Source organism: Heterocephalus glaber, unplaced genomic scaffold (genome assembly GCF_053883595.1).
Source record: "Heterocephalus glaber isolate CG9 unplaced genomic scaffold, H.glaber_assembly_v1.0 deba00001504, whole genome shotgun sequence".
In the NCBI taxonomy this organism is placed as follows: Eukaryota; Metazoa; Chordata; class Mammalia; order Rodentia; family Bathyergidae; genus Heterocephalus; species Heterocephalus glaber.
In genome coordinates, this window is record NW_028258324.1 from 9585268 (window position 1) to 9610400 (window position 25133).

Consider the following 25133-nt stretch of genomic DNA (forward strand, 5'->3'; position numbering starts at 1 on the left):
TGCCCCGCAGACTGCCTGGCGAAAAGTATTCAGTGAGTGGTAGCTGCTATATTGTTCTATATCTTTGTACAAAGCAGTTCTTAGTTGGGACCCCTCCCCGCCCCCAAGAAACCCTGATCCGTGCATCTGAGATGGGCCTGGCGCTTGTGCTTCTCCCCAGTTCCAGGGAGCACTCTTTGAGAACCACCGCTGTAAAGTAGGCCTCCTGTGGAGGAGCAGGGGACCCGAGCTCCAGCTGCCTCTTCCCCGTTCCTGCACCACCCCTGCCACAACTCGACACCCACTCCCCTGAGCTCCAGCCAGGGTGTCTGCCCTGGACAGCATGCTATGCTTTGGAAATATCTCTTGTTTCTCTCTCCGTCAAAACTTACTGGTCCTGAGTTCTGTTCTTTCAAGGCCACCTGATGTCACATAGCAATTCACACTAATGCTGCTCCAAGTCTCTTTTTAACAGAGGCCTGGCATTAAACTGTGTAGCTGTGATGGTGGTGTTTCAGACTCTGTGCAAAAGGAGAGTCGGAAGAGAAGGCTTTTCCTGGTGGACCTCAAAGCACTCCTCAGGACATGCTGCCAGCCTGCCCACCTTCCAGTGACTACCCCTGAGGCCACTAATACTTTCACTTACACTTTTTCCCACTAAGAGGAGGGCAAGAATGATTCTAGGGTCATGAGTAAAGACTCACGTGTTTTAGCCAAGTATGTTAGCACATACCTATTGTTGCACCCAGTGAGAGAGAACCAACCAGAAACCGATATTAAATCCACACAGGAGTTTATTACCGGCCGGGACCCGAGCTGAGCATCGGACTCGAGCCTCGACTGGGGGTTGACAAACATGTTTTATACACCTTTGAGGCCAGCAGTTTCTAGGCCCCCCATGGGATAGAACTAGTAAAGCAAGCAAAAGGTACAGAAGCAGAATGTCCGGCTGTTAGAACATTTGTAAAACAATAGCTGATTAATTGTTATTTCTAAAGGGACCTTTTAAGGGGAGGAGGTTTCTAAGCTTCCTCCTTCTGAGTTCATCTAAAAGGCAGGCAGGTGGGTCAAGCAGCAATATGGAGTCTGTCTTGCTAACTAGGGTCTTTCACCTATAATCCCAGCACTTTGGGAGGCTGAGGTAGAAGAATTGCAAATTTGAGCCTAGTCTAGTCTCGGTAACTCAGCAACTTAGGGAAACCCTGTCTTAAAATAAAAGGTTAAAAAAAAAAAGCTGGGGCTGCAGCTCAGTGCCAAGTCCCTGGGTTCGAGTGCCAGTGCTGGAAAAAAAAAATCTTGTATTCACAGCATCAGAGAGTGATGTGCATCATAACATGTAGCATTTGCATAGCCTCCCCTGGAAAAAGATTCTCACTGACCCAGGAGGCAAAGTTAATTTGCATCTGCGTCAGTTGTAAATCAGAGAGGACCAGATAGTTAATGTGCATCTCTAGCATTTAAAATACAAATGTTCTTTCTTCTCTGGGGCTTGAAAGTGAAGTACACAGCACCACAAGCCCTCTGGGCCCTCCTGGTTGGACCCACAGATCTGCCCCCAGCTTTCCTCAGCTTACAGGGATGTGAAATGAAAACAGAAGGATTTGAAATGGGAACCAGTGTTGGTGTGGTATGGTTTGGTCTGGTCAGCATCCTCGCATTCTGTAAGGAAGAACATATCTCTATCCTCAAGATGCAGCTCAAATAGGAAGCAGAAAATCTGACTGTTCTGTACTGCAGAGAAACAGAAAACAATCCCCCACAGAGTCTCTCTCTTGATTCTGATGTGCCTTTCAGCTCTCAAAGCTAAGGACAAAAGTGTTCACACTTCTAAGCCACATTTACGTGGGTTGACATTCTGGTTCTGCCACTTCCCAGCTATGAGATTTGGACAATTTACTTAAGCTCTCTGAGCCTCAATGTTCTTGAAGGTCAAGTGGAAGTGTTGACAGCAGCTTAAGAGGGGTGCAACAAACACTCTGTAAAGTCATGAATGTTAAGTAGGGGTATCTAGTTCGATATGGTGCATGGTGAGCTTGTATCTGCTCATCAATTGTTCTCCATGAATAAAAATCTCAGTTTATAGTGTTTGCCAACTTCCCTGGTATGAAAACTCTCACCATGGCTGACATCAAGCTACTAATATGTTGTCACCGAATGCAGGGTGAGGAGAGATGTGCAGAGCACAGTATTATATAGGGTTTCTACCATACAGTTGAAAATGATGTCAAAAGCGGAGATAACACTCAAACATACCAAAACAATTCTAAGTGATGAGTATTTTTTTTGTACCAGGGATCGAACTCAAGACCTTGCGCTTTCGAGGCAGGCACCAGTGCCACTGAGCTAAATCCCTGGCCCTAGTGATGAGAATTTATTACCTTTGTATTTTGAGTATTTTTTAGCTTTGTTTTTAAAATAATTTATTTAATTGTAAACTCACACCATGTAATTTTCCATGGTGGCTGTGCTTAATGACTAGCTCACAATCCACTCTCTCAAGCCAGGGCAAGCCAGCCTAAGCATGTCGCCCATCAGTAGGTGGTTCCTAAAGAAGACTTCCCTTCCCTCTTCTTTTCCTTTCCTCGCCCTGCGGAGGAGTTCATGAAAGTTTTCCTAGGCAGAGACAAAGATGTTCTTTGTCCTCTGCAGGCTCTATGCTTTACTTCTGACCTGAGTGCCCTGGGCTGCCATCCCAGTCCCCAGTCACCTCCTTGAAGACCTGAGCCCTCCCCAGGCCGCCTGCCTTGCCTTCTCCCAGCTGGGGACCTGAAGGACCACAGACCCCAGAACAAGGGTTGCCCCTGCCTGGCTGGGGACAGCAAGGGAACAGAGAAACTGTCCCGGGCTGAATAGTGGGGGCTATTGGTTTATTTTCAGATCCCTGCCTGGAAAGATGATGGGAAAGCAGGCCCAGCAAGCTGTACTTTCACAAGTCAGGACCTATAATTAGTCCCTGCTTGAGGGTGGAATAAACCCCTGCTTGTTACTAAACAACAGCAAAAGCAGGACAACCTCCAGCTTCCCCCAACCCGGGGCTGCACAGGCCTCTGAGGACAGATACTTGGACAGAGCCACCTTATCTATGGACAACATCCAGATTACCCCAAAAGTTGCTCTGTCTCCTCCCAGAAGAGCACTCAGAGGTCAGGGAGGAGCAAGGCCACTGAAGTAGGGCCCCTCGCCTCATCTCACCTTCGGGCACTCTGCAATTCCTGCCCAGCCCCTTCACAGATTGCTCAAGGCATCCTCTTATTTATTAAGCATTTGCAGTCAACTGAGAAAATGCTACAAAATCACACACTCCATGTCCTTGCAGCTGGACAAAGCAATGCCAGAGCTTTCTGGGAGCACAGCCCCAAAGGAAGTTGATCCAAATGGTGGCCACGTTGACTCTGCAAGGCAGGACCTGCATAGCTGCATATCCACTCTGCCTTTCTGGAGCTGCATCCTACACACACCCCGGAGTTGGGTTAGGTTGGGTATTTTTTTTTCTGTCTACTGCTTGGGTCCCGAGTTTAAAAAGTAGAAACAAGTAAATAAAACTAATCCATACCAAAGTGGATAACTTAAAGCTTCAGGGTCCCTCACCTGCAATACTCTGTCCAAGGCCCAGTCGCTAATTTGATTTTGGTTGTTATCTATTTTTCTTAAAAGGGGTCTCTGGAGGGCCGAGGATTTAGCTCAGTGGCACTGCGCCTGCCTTGCAAGTGCAAGATCCTGAGTTTGATCCCCGACTGGGGAGGAGGGGGGTCCTCTGGAATTTCATTAAACTAGGGCCCCACATCTGCCTGTACTTCCCTTTCAGGGCTCCTAGTCTATGTCGCTTTGAAGCAGTTTTCTGCACAGTGTGGTTTTTGATCCTACAATCTGGACACTGGCTATGACCCAGGAACCAATGCTTGGGTGGAGAATTAATTTGTCAAGAGTGTCACTGTGGACAAAGTGGCACTGCTGAAAGATTGGGGCAGAGGGGGCTTCTGACTGTGGTTGGGGCAGCTCTGTAAAACAGGAGGAGAGGAGGCCCAGCCAGGCCTCAAGAAGGAAGGCCATGTGTGATGGGAACTCTTCGTAGTAATTATACTCAACTCTACTAATTAGATTTACTGATCTGCTGTGTTCTTGATATTCTGGTATCAGGGACCTCAGAATTTGGTCCCAGAATTAGGAATTTAGCTAATTCCTAAAGAACGCAAACCACCTGCCTGTGTGCACCTTTAATATGCAAAATAACCAGTCCTGAGGCCCTGCTCCCACCCTACCTCCTCTTCTGAGCGACATTCCTCGGCCTTCATCATGGCCGAATCAAGCAGCTGAGAACTCGGGATCACTCCTACAGCCCAGAGGCTTCTGCACTTATTCAAACAAGCCAATCCTAAACCTGTTTAGAAACTTACCCTCCTTCAGGCACTCCTTCCGTGAAATACACAGTCAAGGCTTCTGTGCGCATGTTCCGCTCCCTCCTTTAGCCTCCTGACCAGCCTGCTGCTGCCCCCTGTGGACAGTGTGGTGTAGTGCACCGCCTTCTAGGAAAATGTAATGAATGTTAAATCCCCACGAGTTGCGAACTTTCACAGGGTTCCCATAAGACTCACTTTGTAGGACTTGTGAACATATCTGCTTCTGAACATTCTCCCAGAAGGGAACTAGTTCGTAAGTCAGTTACCCCTAATCTGTTGGCCTCACCATGTCTGAATACAAATAAGATCATGGATCCATTTTTAAAGTCCCTTCTTGATGGTTTCTGGGAAATAGCCTCCTGATCTGGGCCGGGGGAAAGCTGGGAACTAGTCACTCATGGTCAAGTCTTTCATTTATTCATGCACTCTTTCAACAGATATTTAAGGAATGTTTAAAACCAGCCAGGCCTCAGGGGCACAGCAATGGAAGATCTGCTGCCCCTTGGCTGGGGTGGGGTGGGTGGGAGGTGGAGTTGGGGTGAGGTTGTCTCAAAACAGTGGGATAAAGGTTCTGATGGGGGAAAGCCAGGAAGCACAGCAGTGGAGCTAAGTCCCACTTTTGGGAAAAGTAGCAATTACCTTTCCCCTTGTTCCAAAGTGATCATCCTAATTTTGTTTCATTTCCTTGAATTTCCAACTAGCAAAACTCATCTTTGCTCCAGCCTGGCCCTGTGGCACACTGGGGACCAGGCAAGGTAGGGTCTCTCCCTCTCCCATGACATTCCTGTCTTTCATCTCTGGTGCGTGTAGACCTCCTCCTGGTTGATAAAGAACATGCAGCTGTAGTTATATACCCAAGAGTGGGGTTGCTGGATCTTAACGGTAGTTATATTTTTAGTTTTTTGAGGGGCTTTCATATTATTTTCCATTGCAGCTATAACTAATTTATATGCTCACCAACAGTATACAAGGGTTTGCTTTTATCCACATCCTCACCAGCACTTGTTATCTTTCATGTCTTTGATAAGAGCCATCCTATGTGAGATGATATGTCATTGTGCTTTTAAATTGCATTTCCCTGATGATTAGTGATTTTGAGTATGTTAGTTAACTTGATTTAATCATTCTACAATGTAAAATGTGTATTAAGAACATTGGATTATAACCCCTAAATATATATAATTGTTATTTATCAATTAAAAATAAAATTTTGCTGGGCATGATGGTAGATGCTGTAATCCCAGCTACCTAGGAGACTGAGGCAGAGGAATTAATTGTAAGTTTGAGCCCAGCCTGGCCAACTTAGCCAAAGCAATCCTATCTCAAAATAAAAATTTTTAAAAAGGTCTGGGGATATCGCTCAGTGGTACAGCATTTGTTTAGTGTGAGGCCTCTGGGTTTGATGCCCAATACCACCAAAAATAAAAATAAATAATTTTAAATTTTTTTTAAAATTTCGTGTGTGTGTGTGTGCGTGTGTGTGTGTGTTGACAAGAGAATCTCTACCAACCCCCACTTGTGGCAGATCCCAAGGGGCTTGGGGAGCCAAGTTTGAAAACCACTCTTCAAGTCTCTATGAAATCCCTAAATTATATGTACAATGTTTATATTTACATGGACATTGGAGGGTAGATGAAATTCTAGAACCACACTGTCCAATATGGTAAGTGGTAGACATTTAAATGTAAATTAATGGCAGTTAAATGAAATCAAATTTTCAGTTCCTCAGTCCTCTTTGCCCCATCTCACAGGCTCAGCAGCCATGCATGGCCTGTGTCAGATGGCAGCATAGACAAAGGACATTTCCGTCGTCACAGGAAGTTCTACCAGACACCATTAGTCTAGACTTGAACAGCTTCAAAGGCGTCCATGACCAGAATGTGTTCCAGTCTGCTAAGTAAAGCCAATGAAACTTCATTTAAGGAGTCACAAATCATTCCTGGATTGTCAAGAGCTCATAGCTGTGACAGAGGCTATGAACAGATCTGTATTTTAATAGCAATTTTGTTCCAAAATTCTAACCCTAAAATCTCTTAAAAGATCTTCAAATCGTATACCTTTTAATCTCCTTCCCCTCCCCCTTTTCCAAGAGGGAGACTAATTCTAAAAATACTTGTGTGTAAAAGATGCCTTCAGCTCCACTGTGTCTGTGTCTAGCACAAGTGACAGTGGCAAATGAGCAACCTTTCTCCTTGGTGTCATTCCAGGTGGGTGAGGCTGTCTTGGAGAACGCTCGGCTCATGCTGCAGACAGAGACCATCCAGGCAGAAGCAGATGACTTTAAAGAGAGGTAATGATCTTCACCAGCAGGGACAACCCCTCACACCCCCAGACTCCTGGGCAAGGCCCACAGTGCAGTGTCCCACAGTCTGCGTCATTCACCTACACCTCGTGAAAGGCGAGTCTGGGAATGAAAATGTTTACGTGAGAAAGTGAAGGCTTATGGATGGAGGTGGCACTGTAGACATTTATAGGGTTGCCAGAGGAATGATTAGACTGCCGCTGGGGTATTCCAGAGGCTGGAACTCAGACTTTTCCAGAAATGGAGACTTAAACTCTTGAAGGAAGAAATTTAGATAATTAGAGCATTCCAGAAATGGAATGGTGGCTTTGAAAAGGACGAGGTTACGGGCACTGGAAATATGCAAGCAGAGACCAGGGAAGGGTACAAGTTAAATATTAAATTCTAAAGTCCCTTATAATTCTAAGACTTGAAGATACTTCCTGGAATGAGAGGTTTGAGGTCGCTCCCTTTCATGGATTGATGATGGTAAGCTGTGGAGTTTGGCTGAGTGACACAGCCAAGGAAGGAAAGGAATGGCTCCAGTAACAATTGGTCAAGATGTCAAGGAGTTCCTAGAAAGAACATCCTGTTGCAAACTAGAGATTTTGCAGACTAGGATTGAATCAACTCACAGGTATCAACTTCCCTTTTACAACTGCTTTCCTTGTGGCCTATAGGTTTTGGTATGTTGTATTGTCATTATTGTTTGGTTCTAGGAATTGTTTAATTTCTTTCTTGATTTATTCTGAGTGTTCAGGAATGTGTTAATAACCAGGTAAAATTTATCTGGCTTCTTTTGCAAATGTTATCCAGTTTAAGTGATCTGAAAGTATACATGGGATGATTTTGATTCTTTTGTATTATTTAAGTAGTCTTTATGACTAGTATGTAAGGGTATTTTGAAGAAAGTTCCTTGTGTTGCTGGGAAGTAAGTGTGTCCTATACTAGTAGAATAGAACACTCTGTAGATGTCTATTAAGTCCATTTGTTTGAAAGGATGGTTCAGCTCTGGTATTTCTTTGTTAATTTTTTGTTTAGTTGATCTCTTTGTGATAATGGGGTATTGCGGTCATCCACTGATTTTGCTGGTGTTTATTTGATCTTTTATGTCCACTAGTGTTTGTGTTGCGAAGTTGAGTGTGCTGGTGTTCTATATATATATATATATTTGTTTTTGTTTTCTGTTGAATTGTTTCCTTAACCAATATGTAATGACCTTCTTTGTTTCTTCTGATCAGTTTTGGCTTGAAGTTCACCTTGTGTGAAAATAAGATGGGTACTCCTGCTTGTTTTCAGGCTCTCATTTCATGGAATGTTGTTTCTGATCCTTTGATTATTAGTCTATGAATTTCTTTTTGAATTAAATGTATTTCTTATTATATACAGCATGCCATTGGATTTTGGGTTTTGATGCAATCTGCCAATCTGTATCATGACTCGAGAGGTGACATCATTTACATTGAGAGTTATTACTGAAAGATATCAGTTTATTTCTGTCATTGCATTATTTTTCTATTGCTGATTCCTTTTTCCCTCTTCTACTTCACTGCTCACCATATGTAGTATATTCATTCCACTAGACTTTTTGGCATGTTGACTTCATTCTCTTTCTAGGATATCTTCGAGAATTTTTTGGAGTGCTGGTTTAAAGGTCAAAAAGGTGCTTTTTGTCATGTGAAGACCTATTTCTCCAACAATTTTGAAAGTTAGTTTTGCAGGATATATCAGTCTGGGTTAGAAGCTGTTTTCTCTTAGGACTTGAAACTTCACTGGGCTTGAACGTTTGTGTTGAGAAATCTGCTGTAATTCTAACAGGCTTACTTGTATAAGTGATTTGTTGCGTTTCTGTTCTTGTGTTGGATTTCTGGGATTTTGGTTATGATGTATCATAGAAGCTCTTTCTGATCATGGCTGTACATGCCTTGATGAGCTGTGTGTTAAATTCTTTCCCCATACTTGGAAAGTTTTCTGCTATTTTCTATAAACAGGTTCTTATGCCACTCATGCTGTCTTCTGACTTTCAGTAATTCCAGTTAATCTTAGATTAGTCTTCTTTGTGCCTTCTGGCAGCTGTTGCATCCATTTTTCCTGTTCTCTTGTTATTTTTAAGGTATCTCTGAGTAGATGGTCACTTGCCTCAGCTGTCTTCTAGTTCTGACTCTCAGTCCCCACAGTGGTCACTTGTGCTGCCCATACTTCCAATAGAATTATCTCTTAGGTTTCAGTTTGGTACTTCTTCATAAACTCTAATTCCTTGCTAAACTGGTCATTCATTTTATTTGTGTCATTTTGTTTGGCTCAACCAGCTTTTTATTAGTATCTTCTGTAAGCTCACTGATCATTGTGTTGACTTCCATGTTTCCCCCCAAATAAGACCTAGGCAGAAAGCAATGACCCTTGAAAACTAGAGATCAAAATGTCAGCCCTGTCTTACCTATTATTCCTAATAAAAGTAATAGCCTTTTCTAAATACCCTTAATACTCCTTAATACCCTTGCCTTACCTGCCTTACAGAATAGCCACTGAGTAAGAGAATAGTGTTATCAGGTAAAGCAAAAATAGGCTGATAGGGGTTGGCATTTTTTGGTCTCTAGTTGTCAAGACTGATTGTTTTCCAGCTAGGTCTTATTTTTGAAGAAAGAGGATAACTCCATTATCTATTTAGTTATATCATCTTTGAGCTCTTTTCCCTCCTCTTTTATCACTTCATATAATTCAGCTGTTTGGCTTTTTTTTGGTACCGGGGATCAAACTCAGGACCTTGCACTTGCGCAGCAGGCACAGGAACCACTGAGCTAAATCCCAGCCCCATTTTGGCTTTTTTTAATTTCTTCTCTGTTGCTGCCCCATGAATCAGCTTTGAGTTTTTGGAAGCATTTTGTTGTCTTCTTTTCCTGTGTTTCTATCAGGCTGTGTGTGTGTATGCACATGCTGAGAGTTGAGGGTTGATTATAGTGGAAAGACTTTTTTGCTAGTATGGAGTTCTCTTTAATTAGTATCTGCTTTCCAGTGATATACTCTAGGCATGACTAACTATAGGCCTTTGCCTCTGTTCCAAAATCTGACTACTTCCTTAATTTGGGAAGGGCAGAGTACAGTATAATTAGCCCAGCACCCAATTCTCTGAAAATGAACTGCAGTATTGTTGGTGAGACAAAGACAAACCAGATATTGGCATACAGTAAAAACCAATTAATAGCGACAACTATGCCATCTGACAATAGTAAGGAAATCAGCAAAAATAATATAGTCAAAGACAAACTAAATATTGATATACTGCAAGAATCAATAAAAGCTACCACTGTACCACCTTTACTACAGAAAAAGATCTTCAGCAATAATCAAATATTGACATACCATAAATATCTAGTAAGTACAACAACTATATCACCATTCACAATAGAAAAGAATTCTACAATAATAGCACAAAGTCAACCAATTATCTAAAAATAATAAAGTTTAATAGTAATAATAGTAGGGCTGGGGATTTAGCTCAGTGGTTTGGCTGCCTGTCTTGCAAGCTCAAGAACCCGAGTTTGATCCTTGGTACCAAAAAAAAATAAAGTAATACTAGTAAAAATGGAGGGGTGGAGAAGGGGAAATGAAAGTAAAATTTGAAAAATAAAGAAAAGAGAAGAGAAAAGTGAGATAAAGGATCTTATTAAGGAGTAAAAAAAAATCAATAGAACTAAATAAAAGTAACAGAAAAGAACAAGCAAGAGAAAAAAGAAAAAACAGAAAGTGAAATAAAAGGAAAAACCAATCCCCCCAAAAACAAATGATAAAAAAGAAATGAGTCTGAAAAAATTTCCTCCATGTGTTTGAATGAGTGGTCTCTTTCCAGAATCTGCATTATTGGAATCTACCAGATATGAGGGAGGGATAGTGAATCACTACCAAGACCTATTTTGTTCCCACACTCACAATTTTTTTTTTTTTTTCAGTATGGGGATTGAACTCGTGACCTTGCACTTGCAAGTCAGGCTGGGGAACCACTGAGGTAAATCCTCAGCCCTGACACTCACATTTTTTAATGTGAATGCTGAATCTTGCCCTGCCTCTCCTGTCAATGGTGTCTGCCCTAGGGCTGTATTCATTCCAGCTGCTTCCTGTTTCTGTGTCCCTCTGTGGGCCCCAAATCACAGCTTTCTCCACCTAACTTTATGACCTGTGGGTTTGTGAGGTACACGCATGCACGCACACACACACACACACACACACACACACACACTCCAGAGGCCCTTCTGTCTGTACACCCCAGACTGTGTCAGCTGTCAACTGTTCAGGCTGAGGTGTATCCTTGATCATGTTGGCAGGTGGGGAAACAAATAGACCACTGAACTGTGTTGGGTGTAGGTATCAGGGCTGGGGAGAGGGTGTCAAGCAGGCCACTGGACTTAATGTCAGTAATTTCAGATCCAGCCCCCTCCAAAAACCACCATGATCAGCCTCACTTCTCACCACACAAAGCAAGACCCCATGTCCTTCCTTGTCTAAGCTTAAACTTCTCAGGGAGTCTATGTCTAGTCATGCCTTCTCCACAACTCTCTCTTGTGGCCATCTTCCACCCAGTCACTGTGGAAGGGGGGCCCCAGAAACCCTGAAGTGTAGCTGTTCTGTAGTTATTCTGTAGCTCAGTTTTAAACAACCACTTCCCAAAATGGCTCCTGATTAAATACTCTCAAATAGGGAAGGCACTGCACTGGATTTCTTTCCCAACACTAGTGTGCCTTGTGGGAATTACTTTCATAGTAAAACTCCATGACCTTTTGCAGTTTATAGTAACCATGGGCTTTACTTAGGGGTAGTACTGCCATCCTGGTCTGTTTTTCCCTGGTTGCTGACTCTCTCCAGGCTTACCTTGTGTAACAGAGCTGATTGCCCTCTCTGGAAGCCAGGGTTAGCATTTCAACTGCTTTGTTCCTTTCTCTGTATTGTACTGTTTCTCCAGCTTCTCTGTTTCTAGTTTTCCTGTCATCTCCCTCCCAATTTCTGGAGACCTACTTCTTTTTTTATTCACCAGGTTGTTGTTTTCCAGGTGTCTCCATTCCAGATCCCAGAGAGGCTATATTTTGCTGCTGGACTTTACTCCACCATTTTTAATCTCTTCAAAAGTTGTAAATACTTTAAACTCCAGATATTTCAAATACAAATCCATGCTTCCCATTTCTCTTAAAGAGAACTGGCCCCCTGGTCTAAGTCCTTCCCACAGAGTAGTAATGAGTAGGAGTCAAGCAGCAGCACCTCCTATAGATGAAGTATGAGCTCTATCATGTGCTTCCATCCCCAAGCCTCCCTGTAGCCCAGACCCTGCCCTGGCCCCTCACCTACATTCCCCAAGTGGTCTCTGAAGGCATTCGGGTTTGCAGTCTGGAATTCCAACACATTCCCTGTTTTGGGATCCCCAGCTGGCACTTAGCTAGGTCCCTAGTAATGATTGTTAAAGGGTCCTCAGGTGAAAAGCAGGACAATTTAGGATAGTGATGAAGATGCTGGATCCCCTGACCTGGATCTGAACTCCTGGAGAAGGCTTCCTTAGAGCAGTGTGTTCCCAGTGCCCCAGGAGGCTGCACCCATGAAGTCAGTTTATCAGAAGCTTATTACAATCACTTTCCTGTTAATAAATCAACCTGTGACAATTGCAGTACTGTGACAAACTGCAGCCCTCAAAGCTACTGGAACAGTGACTTAATGTTCATTGCCTACCAAAATATTGGCCTTTTGGTAACATTTATAATCTGATTTTTTTTCCTTTTGTGTTACCCACCTATGCTGATTAAGTTCCTTTATTATGCAGATATGAAAATGAGCAGCCATTTCGAAAGGCAATGGAAGAGGAAATTAGCTCTCTGTATAAAGTCATTGATGAAACTAATTTGACAAAAACAGATCTGGAGGGTCAAATAGAAAGTCTGAAAGAAGAACATGACTTTCTGTCAAGGAGCTATGAAGAGGTGGGTGGTATGGGGCTTGCTGGGTGGCCACATGAGTGAGTGCTCCTCTGTCTGGCTCTCCTTCCCAACATAGGCTATGGGATCCTCTCAACCTCTCTTCATTCCTTGCTGAGACCTTCAGGGAAAAATGCCAGCAAAATATTCTCAAGCCCTTGTAGTGGGTCCAGAAGTCTCCAACTCAGATGGGCTGGAACCTCAGGGGGCAGCAACAGGTCTGAGCAGAAGTGAGTGGTGGATCCTGTGTTGGGTTGGAAGGAGTCTCTCCCTCCCAAAGGCATTCTACCTTTTCTTTAGCTCTGTATAGGATGAACAGAATAACTGCATGCAGACCAAAGCTATGGTTTCCACACACTCATCAATGCAGTTAGGTTAGATCCCTGGGTAACATGACTGAAAGACTCCTTCACAGTCACATGGTAGTTCCCCGCAGGACTGCACTGATTCTAACCCACTTCACATGTGCTGTTGTCTAATGTGCTTCTAACTGAAAGAGCCAAAACCCACTCAACAATGCTTCCAGAAGTTCCTCCTTGTATCTGCCCTTCAGCTAACCAACATATGTGAGCCCACTTCCTCCTCTTCCCTATCTCTATTAGCAGTAACCCTTCAGGGACTCCAAAATTATCTTAAATCTCTTTTAGCCTAGCTTGATCTGATACCCAAGTTTGGTTTGCTGTTGTTGCTTACTTTATTTTTGTTTTTATTTGTTTATTTTGATTTTTGCTTTGGGCCAGGGCTTGTGAAAACCAACCTAAGAAATGCATCCTTGGAAAAAGAGAATCTAGCATCCATGCCAGGAAGAGGATCAGGGACGCGGCCAGTCTCTGTGAGCCCATACTCGACAGTAGCAGAATGAGAACCCCAGTTATTGCCCACTGAGCTGGCCTTCAGCTGGCTCAATGTCTGTGTATTTTCAGAACTCACCTAAGGTGTGTATTGTTGTTTTCAGGATGTGAAGATGTTGTACAAACAGCTGGCAGGGTCTGAGCTGGAACAAATGGATGTTCCCATTGGCACCGGTCTGGATGACATCCTTGAAACAATCAGAATTCAGTGGGAAAGAGATGTGGAAAAAAACCAGGCAGAGACAGGAGCTTTGCTCCAAGCCAAGGTAAGAAGCAGGACCAGCATCCCACACCCTGCCCTACACAGAAGAAGACAAACAAAGACAAGAGCAGTCATTGTGCAAAAGAGGAAATGTAACTATTTAATAACAAGGTCAATTTTGTTAGACATGGATGAAATGCAAATTAAAATAATAACCTTATGTTTACCTATCTGAAAGCAGAAAATGTTTAAAAGGATGCTGCTGGCCAGCAAGTAGAAAAGTAGATTCTTGACTGTGTTACTGAGGAGCACAAACTAGTACAGCACCTTTGAATACAGAACTTGGTGGTATGTATCAAGAGTGTTAAAATGCCCCTACCTACTAGTTGAATAATCTGGACAATATCCTAAAGGGGGAATTAAAATGCAAAGGTTGGGGATGTAGCTCAGTGGTAGAACACTTGCCTAGTATGAACAAGGCCTAGGTCCCATCCCCAGCACTACAATAAAAAAAGGGAAAAGAAAATACAAATGGTTATATCCACATATACACACTGAGGTATTATAAGAGCAAAAAACCTGGGGGGCAAAAATATATAAATATTTAGTATTAGGAAAAGGAGTAAGGTACAACCTAATTATACTATGTTCAATAAAATATAAAACAGCCATTAGAAATGACATTTATGAAGCATTTACAATAACATGGGGAAATGCTCATGCTAAAAGGTGGGAAATGATGGTAGAATGGTATATACCAGAGACCAAAGGCTTTTTTTGTGAAGGATCACACAGTAAATATTTTAGACTTTAGAGGCCAGATGGTCTCGTTGCACACTCAGCTCTCCCAACTGCAGTGTGAAACAGCCAGAGATAACAGGGAGCAAATGAGTGTTACTGCAATAAAATTTTATTTAGAGAAACAGAAGGTGAGCTAGATTAGACCTTAGAGCTGTAGTTTGCCAACTCCTCATATGTACAGTGGGGTATTTAAGTATCTCTCAAGTTTTTCTTAAGTACTGTAGTATAAATTATGTTCACAGGGAGAACAAACAACATTCACTAAACCTCATAATTAACAAAGGAATTACTGGAAAACAGAATCCAGAGGATCTATTCTTCCTTTCCCCATCTACCACCCATTCATGGCTCTGGAATTTTAAGGTAGAGGATGAATGGGGTAGAAGAGGAAGAAGAATGTGAAGAAGTGAAGAAAATAAGGTAGACCTTTGAGAAAAGGCAACAGGGTTGCTTCTAAGCTCTTGGTTGTCAGTAAGTGGTTCTCAATCCTAGCTGTACATCGGAATGATCTCAGAGCATTTTCCAAAATGCCAGTGCCCAGGCTCCATTCCAGACTACTGAAGTCAGAGGAGCACGGGAACTTTGTGATTTTTTTTAAGGTCTCTGGGTGATTCTAATGTACAGCCAGGCTGGAGAGCCATGACAGTCATAAAGCTACCAAAGGAAATAGTACAGCCTTTTCTGTGCTTTCTTCTACCATGTCCTTCAATCCCCTGCCCCCTAAGCACTAGCAGGGACCATCCTTGCAGGGCCCTCCCCAACTCTAGACCCCAACTTCCACCAGTCCATAAAAGATCTTTTACTCTCCCATTTTTCCATCCACTGTACCCTTTCAATAAGTTTTTTCTTTGTAATCATCAATTCCTTAAGACAGATCACTACACTTTTTTATAGCAAGTGGTGCCTAGTAAGTAAGTTAACAAAATGAATTCCCCTCTCCACCCAAGATGGTGGGAGGTAGAGTGACACAAAGGTGAAGTGAAGCCAAGCCATAGATTTGATTTTGTCTTATTTTTTCCCTAGTACTAGGGATTGAACACATGGCCTTTGTACTAAGCTATGTCCACTGGTCTTTTTAAATTTTTAAAAATTTGAGATAAGGTCTCATTAAGTCACTAAGTTACCCAGGCTGGGTTCAAATTTGGCGATCTTCCTGCCTCAGCTTCCCAGAGTGCTGGGATTACAGGCATCCACCAACTCACTGGGCTGAGTTTCTGACTTTGACTCTTTTTGAAGAGACTTCTGAATATTTAACAGCACTGAATACCATCTAACCTTATTTCCTCATTTTAAAGGGATAGAAAGTGAGACTCAGGGATGACAATTGTCTTCCCAAGTTCACACAGCTGTTGGGTAGCACCAAGTTCAATTCTCCTGGCTGTTGGTCTAAGGACCTTTTTCTGAAATTGGACTACATTATTTCTTTCCTACCCCTGTGCTCAAAGTTAATCCCAGTGGCCCACTGGTTGGCAACCTTGTTGGTGGGTATACCACACTGTAGTAATCATTTCTTTGGGAAGGGGTTGGGACATTCTAATTACCAGAAAGAAATCTTGCACAGTGTGAAAAAAACCTGATCATTAATATTCACCCCTCACCCCTTTGAGAATCATCACCAGCCCCACAGTAACTCAAACATTAATTCTCAACAGATTCATTAGTGTGTTTTCAATAGTGTAATCTGAAAGCTACATCTCAGAGAAACAGACAGTACTTGTTTTAGTTTGGCCAGTGCTGTCTGGGCCTCTTGCAGAGAGAAAGAGCTCAGAAAATATTTGCAGAATGAGTGAATTCCTCTGATCATCAACAGAGATCAGAACTGATGACCAGAATTCCTTCAATAAATAGTTTTGTCAGATGCAGTTGTGCCCTTGGGGGCTGACATTTGTCTGTCCTGAGCATCTCTTGTCTGTTTCTTGGCAGCAAAGCATAAATAGGAAATGGCTTGACACCTAAACTGCTTTCAAAAGCTTTTGTAAAGAAAATGCAAACATGCATTTAATTACCTTTCAGCCCAAGGAGGCTGGAAATTAATTAACATAATTAACTTATGTCTTAGTTTAGGTTCCTCCAGAAGCAGGTCTTGAGGCAAATATTGGAGTGGAAGTGTTTTATTTGGGTGGGGTGGGGAGGGGATGGGAGGACCAAGAAAATGCCAGTACGGGGAAAGCCAAGAAGAGAATCGACACAGCGTGCATTATGAAAGCAGCTACCCCTGGGCAAGAGGGGTGGGGGGGTTGTAAGCCCAGGGGCGTTCTGGAAAAGGCATAGAATGCAGAGGCACCAGGTGAGGGAGCTCCCGTATTAACACCAAGCCCCATAGGTCCTCGGCCGTCTGCTAGCAGAGTGACCTTTCTCGGGTTGCAGGGAAAGCTCTCAGGCAGATATGTGGAATCTGGGAAGGAGCGCGATAGTACTTTGAAGGCCTAAAGGATGGAAGCAGGTACCATCAGCACCTGCGACAACTTATCTGCCAACTCTTCATGTTCGTAATCATTAAAGGATTATCCAGAGGTTCTGGCTAGGGTCCATCTATAACCATATTCTCTCCAGCCAAGATGTTCTGGATGTCAGGATCCTCGGAGCTCCAGGTGTTTTAGTCTCCAGAGTTGCACAGCTCAGTGGCTCAGTGGTTGGAGGGCGAGGCTGATCCTGAGTACCTTAAAATATGGCTCTTTCTTGGGTAATTGTTGTGGTTACCTAATGCAGGGTATTTAGGGAGGCTTCACAAATTCAGACCATGTCCTGCCACTCTCTGGACCTCCTGGTTAGCCATGTAAAAGAGGAAAAAAAACAAACGCAAGAAAACTATTTATTTTTCTATGCTCTCACACACTTCTAGCACTACCCCTGTCAAAGAACAAAATTATAATTTAGTATAGTGATCCTAGTTGTCTTTTCTATTCCAGAATCGGGCAATACATTATTCTGTGAAACAGAGTAAGTGTTACAATAAGCAGAAGAGGTTGGTTTTATAGACTGAAAAGAGTTGAAGAAAGCAGAAACAAAAGCAAAAAAGCAGATTGGTAATTTCAAAATTATTTTCCTTGTAAAGTCAGGACAGGGAGACAGAGCAATATAAAAGTACTGTAACTAAGGCTGGGGATTTAGCTCAGTGGTTCTGGTGCCTGCCTCGCAAGCGCAAGGTCCCAAGTTCAGTCCCCGGTACCAAAAAAAAAAAGTACTGTAACTAGTTGGTAAGCATCAGGTACTTCAGATGATCTTTTTTGTGTAAGGATTAAAGCTAAGGGGCCATTATTATCAGGCCAATTGATTACCTCTATGAAAAATTTGGTCATTAGCCCTCTAATCCTAATTTCTCAGAGAGTCAAACATCTTAGCCTCAGCTTGGTGATGATGTGGAATTGTTAGCATGAGTGACTCCATTTTGATTTTTAACTTGATCTGCTGAGGCCCAGTGTAGCAGTTTGCTGCAAAACAATGACTGCCTATAATTTTTATCTAACACACTAAATGTGTAGGTCTCTTCCACATCAAGCAGATATCCAAATGTCAACTGGGTATCCTAAAATTCAGTTCAATTCTGGCACCATCTACCTGGAGTTATCATCGAATCTCATAAGTGAAGGGTTCAGTCCAACAAGACTGTCCTTATGATGACAATCTCAAGTCTGGCCCCTCCATAAATCTGACCCACTGCCTGTAAATTGGAGTTGTTCACAACCCCCTCCTCAAATGCCATAACTTGCTAGAATGGCTCACAGAATTCAGGGAAGGACTTTACTTATTTTTACTTGTTCATTATAAAGGATACAAGTCAGAACAGCCAATGGAAGAGATATATAAGGTGAGGTGTTGAGAAGGGTACAGCATTCCCTTCCCCCTGGGGGGTACCCCCCTCCCAGAACCTCCACCTGTTTCCCCCTCCTGGAGGCTCTTCATGCCTCATCCTGCAGGGGTGCATACAATCATTATTTCCTAGACATGACTAATTGAATCACCAGCGAAGATTAAGTCTGCTTTAATCGATTCAGTCCCTCTTGCCTCCCAGGTCACACAGTGAGTGAGTTCCCCTAGCAACCAATTCTTCATCCATACAGGTGTTCCTAAAGACACCTCCTTCACATCAACTCAGGTGTGCTTGAAAGGGGTTTGTATAAATGACCAGAAAAGACACACTCCTTCACTTTTTTTCACTCTGAAGCTATTTCAGGAGTTGGAGACACAAACCAATTATAGTGAAAGCTCCTATGGCTCTTATCACTTAGGAAATTACAAAAATTTTAGGAGCTCTGACTAGGAACCAGAGCAAAGACCAAATACATAAAATATATACTTTTGTTATGTCACAGTAGCACACCATGGAACACATTCCCCAGTCTACAACCAGTTAACCTTAATGTTTTGTTTTGTTTTGCTGCATTGGGGATGGAAGCCAGGGCCACACACAAACTAGGCAAGTGCTGTACCGCTGAACTACCTCCCCAGCCCACCAGCTGACTTTATTTATTTATTTATATATTAATTGGTACATTTTAGGTATACAATACATTTACATTTATCATTGGGTGCTTGTACCTGAACATGATGTATCTTAGTTCATATTTTTCCCCCATTACCTATGCGCTCTTCACCCCCACAATCCTTCCCTATTTACATAGACTGTGTTTCCTTTTTTTTTTCTCATGATTTTTCCTTTCCTTTCTTCCCTTTCCCCTTCCCCTCCTACCACTTTACCCCTTTGGACCTTTTCCTATTTCAAATTATGAATTATTCATTTTAATCATTTTCATCCTTATTTACACTTTCAATTTCTCACACTAGAGAAACTATTTGGTATTTACACGAGTGTCCTATTTATTTCACTTAAGAGTATGGCCTCAATATGCATCCATTTAGCTATAAATGACTCTAGTTTCTCATTCTTTATGGCTGAGTAGTACTCCATTTTATTAAAAACCCACATCTTCTTTATCCAGTTTCCAGTTGATGGGCACTTGGGCTGTTTCCAAACCTTAGCTATTACAAACTGTGCCCCTATAAACATAGGTGCACATATATCACTGTGGTATGATTCTTTTAATTCTTTGGGGAAGATTCCCAGTAGGGGGATAGCTGGGTCAAATGGGACCTGTAGTCCTAGTTCTTTGAGGTATCTCCATATGAATTTCCACAGTGGTTGCACCAGCCTGCGCTCCCACCAACAAAGGAGAAGGGTTCCTTTCTCCCCACACCCCACCAGCATTTGTTATGGTTGATTTCTTGAGAGCAGCCATTCTTTCTGGGGTGAGGTGGAATCTCAGTGTTGTTTTCATCTGCATCTCTTGAATGACCAGTGATGTTGAACATTTTTTTCATATATTTATTTTCTGTTTTTACTTCTTTGTCTGACAAATGTCTGTTCATTTTGGATGCCCATTTTTGAATTGGGTCTTTGAATTTGGGGGGTCTAATTTTTTTCAATTCTTTCTATATTCTAGATAGTAGACCTTTGTCTGAGGTACAGCTGCTAAAAATTTCTTCCCATATTGTAGGTTGTCTCTTAGCTCTGTTGGTGGTTTCTCTTGCAGTGCAGAAGCTTTTTAATAAAATGAAGTCCCAGTTGTTGATTCTTTGTGTTAGCTCCCGTGCTACTGAAGTTGTGTTCATAAAGTCTCTTCCTATGCCAATGTCATTGAGAGTTCTACCTAACTTATCTTCCAGCAAGTTTACTGTTTCTGTATTGATATTTAGCTCTTTAATCTACTTTGATCTTAGTTTAGTGCACAGTGATAGGTATGGGTCTGGTTTCAATCTTTGGCAGGTTGAAATCCAGTTTTTCTAACACCATTTATTGAACAGGCTATCTTTTCTCCAATGAGGGTGATTGGCTCCTTTGTCAAAGATGAGGTGGCTGAGTATGTATGGAGTTGTTTCTGCCTCTTCTAATCTATTCCACTGATCCTCGGGTCTGTTTCTTTGCCAGTACCATGCTGTTTTATCACAGTAGCTTTGTAGTATACTTTCAGGGTGGGGATTGTGATACCCCCAGCCATGTCTCTGTTGCCTAGAATTGCTTTTGGTATTCTAGGTTTCTTCTGCTTCCAAATGAATTTCTGGATTGTTTTCTCTAGTTCTGTGAAGTATATTGTTGGAATTTCAATTGGTATTGCATTAAATCTATATAGTAGTTTTGGAAGTATGGCCATTTTCACTATATTGATTCTTCCTACCCAGGAACAAGGGATATCTTTCCATTTTCTTATATCCTCTTCGATCTCCTTCTTCAGAGTGCTGTAGTTTTCAGTGTAGAGGTGTTTTGCTTCCTTTGTTAGGTTGATTCCTAGATATTTCATTTTTTAGATTCTATTGTAAAAGGAATTATTTCCCAAATTTCTCTCTCAATGGCTCTGCTATTTGCGTATAAGAAGGCTATTGTTTTTTGAGTGTTGACCTTATATCCAGCTACTCTACTGAATCTGTCAATTAGGTCTAGAAGACTTTTGACTGAGTTTTTTGGGTCTTCTATGTAAAGTATCATATCATCAGCAAATAATGACAGTTTCACTTCCTCCTTTCCTATCTTTATTCCTTTTATTTCTTTCTCTTGTCTAATTGCTATGGCTAATGTTTCCAGAACAATATTGAACAGGAGTGGTGATAGTGGGCATCCTTGTCTTGTTCCTGATTTTAGCGTGAAAGTTTTCAGTTTTTGACCATTTAGTATGATGTTGGCTGTCGGTTTTTCCATAGATAGCCTTAATCAGGTTGAGATAAAGACCTTCTATTCCAATTTTCTGTAGTGTTTTTATCATGAATGGGTGTTGGATTTTGTCAAATGCCTTTTCTGCATCTATTGAGATGATCATATGGTTTTTGTCCTTGACCCTGTTAATATAGTGTATTACATTTATTGATTTATGGATGTTGAACCATCCTTGCATCCCTGGGATAAATCCGACTTGGTCAGGGTGTATGATCTTCTTGATGACCCTCTGTATTCTGTTTGCCAGTATCTTATCGAGGATTTTTGCATCTATGTTCATTAGGGAGATTGGTCTGTAGTTCTCTTCTTGGGTTGGGTCTTTCCCTGATTTTGGAATCAAAGTAACACTTGCTTCCAGGAAAGAATTTGGAAGACTTGCTCCCCTTTCAATTTCCTTGATGAGTTTAAAGAGTAATGGTTATAGTTCTTCTTTAAATGTCTTGTAGAATTCGGCAGTGAACCCATCAGGACCTGGGCGTTTCTTTGTTTGTAAATTTTTTATTATATTTTCAATTTCACTCATTGTTATTGGGGTGTTTAGAATTTCTATATCGTCTTCATTTAACTTTGGCAATTTGTATGTATCTAGGAGTCTGTCCATTTTTTCTGTGTTTTCCATTTTATTAGAGTACAGGCTCTCAAAGTAGGTACTGATGATCCTCTGGATTTCTGCTGGTTCTGTTGTGACTTCCCCTTTTTTGTTCTTAATTTCATGGATTTGAACCTTTTCTTTCCTTTTTTTGATAAGGTTGGCTAAAGGTTTATCAATTTTATTTATTCTTTCTGAAAACCAGCTCTTCTATTCATTGATTTTTTGTATCGTTCTCTTAGTCTCCATTGCATTGATTTCTCCTGGGATCTTCATAATTTCCTTTCTTGTATGAGCTTTGGGTTTGTTATGCTCTTCTTTTTCTAGGAGGTTGAGGTTCTGCATTAGGTTATTTAACTGAGTTCTCTCTGTTGTCCTAATACAGGCATTCACTGCTATGAATTTCCCACATAGAACTGCTTTCATTGTGTCCCACAGATTCCTGTATGTTGTACTGGCATTATCATTTACTTGTAGAAACTGTCTAATTTCTTCTTTAATTTCCTCTGTGACCCATTGGTTGTTCAGCAGAGTGTTATTCAATTTCCATGTGTTTGTGGGTGTTCTGTGGTTTCTTATGTTATTGATCTCCAATTTTATTGCACTATGGTCTGATAAAATACAGGGGATAACTTGAATTCTTTTACATTTACTTAGATTTACCTTATGAGCTAGGATGTGATCTATTTTGGAGAATGACCCATGTGCAGCTGAAAAGAATGTGTACTCTGATTTTATGGGATGGAACACTCTATAAACATCTATTAAGTCCATTTGTTCAATGTCAGGTAAAAGTGCCGAAGACCAAGACCAGACCAGGCCACAACAAGCCTTTATTAGGGGAATAGATCTGCCGGGCTGTCTCTGAACAAAGGAGAGACAAAAGCAACATGGCCGGGGCAGGGAGAGTTTTTTATAGAGGCAGGGGTGTGGTTCATACGGGCTGAGGTGGGGTTGAGTGAGGTAGTGATCAGGGAGTGGAGGAGCTGGTGACGTTACTAGGTGGTAGGAGGTGAGCGAGTATTAGGTTACTCTCTAGGTGGGACCAGGGGCATGCTGGGAAGAAGGGTTTGTTCTTTGGTGGGAGCAACCATCTTGGCATGATGTCACACAGGGGAGGGGGCAAGGCACCATAGGAAGAGGGCAGCTACTATACATAATGGCTGCTGAGGTAGTGGAAGACCTATCATTCAATAGCTTGGTTCAGTTCTAAAATTTCATTGTTAATTTTTTTCCTAGATGACCTGTCTATTTGTGATAGAGGGGTGTTGAGGTCCCCCACTACAATTATGTTATTGTTTATTTGGTTTTTCATGTCCATTAATATTTGTTTTGTATAGTTGGGAGCACTCATATTTGGGGCATAAATATTTAGGATTGTCATCTCTTCCTCTTGGATTGTTCCCTTCAGAAGGATGTAGTGACCATCTTTGTCTCTTTTAATTTGTTTTGGTTTGAAATCTATTTTGTCTGCAAATAAGATTGCTACCCCTGCTTTTTTCTAGGATCCTGTTATGTGGAGAACTGTTTTCCATCCTTTTACCTTTAGTCTATGAATTTCCTTTTGAGTTAGGTGTGTTTCTTGTATACAGCATATTGCTGGGTTTTGCTTTTTAATCCATTCTGTCAGTGTTTTTCTTTTCTTTGGTGAATTGAGGCCATTAACATTGATAGTTATAATTGAGAGATATTGACTCATTCTTGCCATGGTGTTTTATTGTTGTTGGCTCTTTTCTTATTTTTCCCCCTTTCCCTTTAGTGCCTTACCTTGGGTGGTGTCTTCTCTCTGTTGGCCCTCATGGAGTTGTGACCTTCATTGTCTTTTTCTAGGATATTGCATAAAATTGTTTGGAGTGCTGGTTTGGTGTTCATGAAATTTCTCAGGTGTTCTTTGTCATGAAAGTATCTAATTTCCTCATCGATTTTGAGAGATAATTTTTCAGATTACAACAGTCTAGGTTGGAAGTCATTTTCTTTCAGGGCTTGAAATACTTCGCTCCAGGCTCTCCTTGAGTTGAGGGTTTGTGTTGAGAAATATGCCGTGATTCTGATAGGCTTTCCTTTGTAGATGATTTGTTTCTTTTCTCTAACTGCCTGTAGAATTTTGTTCTTCTGTTGGGTTTCTGGGATCTTGACTATTATACGCCTAGGTGTAGATTTTTTTTGATCATGACTGGGTGGAGTTCTATATGCCTCACTTATCTGTGTGTCCAATTCTCCACCTCTGTCTGGGAAGTTTTCTACTATTACTTCTGTGAATAGTTTTTTTTTATGTCAATTGTACTTTCTCCTGTTTTTTCGTGGACTCCTATCAGTCTTATGTTATTCTTCTTTGCATCATCTAGCAGCTGTTGTATTGATTTCTCATAGTCCCTTACTATCTTTAAGAAATCTCTGTTTTCATGGTCCTTAACTGTGATCCTGTCTTCTATATCTGATATTCTGTCTTCAGATTCTCTTAGGCTGCTCTGCATGCTTTCAGTGGAGCTTTTAATTTCCTGAATATCTGTTTGAATCTGTTTCATGGATTCCATTTCTTTCTTATGCTGGGCACTCATGGCTTCCAGCATGTTTCTGATCTCATCTATTTTCTTATCTGTTTCTGCTCTAGAGCCTCTAATCATGTCTTTCACTCTACTCACCATCTCTGTATTTATCTGGGAGAATATTTCTGCTTTGAATTTTTTTAGAGCCTCATGTATCTGCTTTGTTACTTACTGTGCTATCAGTTCAGGGTGTCCAGGTGGTTGAGTATCTGACTTTTCCACCTCATTTCCCCCAGAATTTCCTTTTTGTGGCATGGAAGCCTGCATTTGTGCCTTGCTTAAATGCCTTCTCATTTTTGTTTTTGGTACTGTCCTTGGTTTAATTCCTAGGTTGATATTTCAAAATTGCTTAATGCAAGTATCTTTGTTCCTTGTGTTTAAAACACTTGTGGAATGATTGCTTTCCAGAGGTGTCTTCCAAATATGGCTTGTGTTTAGGTTTTGAGGCTCTAATGACTCTGAGGCTATTTTATTTTCCTTATACCAGGAAGGAAAACTGATTAGATCAATCACAACATGTTATGCCAAATGTTACAATCAGCAATACCATAGCATCAAGCACAGCTTAGAAAATGACAATTTGTGGTAATTATTAATCTATCACATTTAGCTATGTGAAGTATAATCCCCTGTGCCTCTGTAGTGTGGGACCAGGTAGCAGAAGAACCAGAAGGCGGGGGTGGGGGTGGGGGTGGAATTGGGCCTTGCAGGTGCCCAGGTGGCTAAGTGGAGCATCAGATGAAGGCGGGGCTCCAAGCCGCTCCCGGGACCTCACCGTGCCATGCGCAGGAACCAGAACACAGCCTAGGAGCTTCACGCTGCTTGGCTGA

At 41.8% G+C, this 25133-nt stretch overlaps 1 protein-coding gene across 1 annotated transcript in view; it reads left to right on the top strand.

The window, feature by feature from the left end:
• Bfsp2 (beaded filament structural protein 2) overlaps positions 1-25133 on the top strand; it is an 83458-nt gene that overhangs the window by 31619 nt on the left and 26706 nt on the right. Inside the window, exons 2-4 of the mRNA XM_004834247.2 lie at positions 6584-6666; positions 12458-12614; positions 13564-13725. Coding sequence (XP_004834304.2) covers positions 6584-6666; positions 12458-12614; positions 13564-13725 — 402 coding nt within the window. The remainder of the gene's footprint in view (positions 1-6583; positions 6667-12457; positions 12615-13563; positions 13726-25133) is intronic.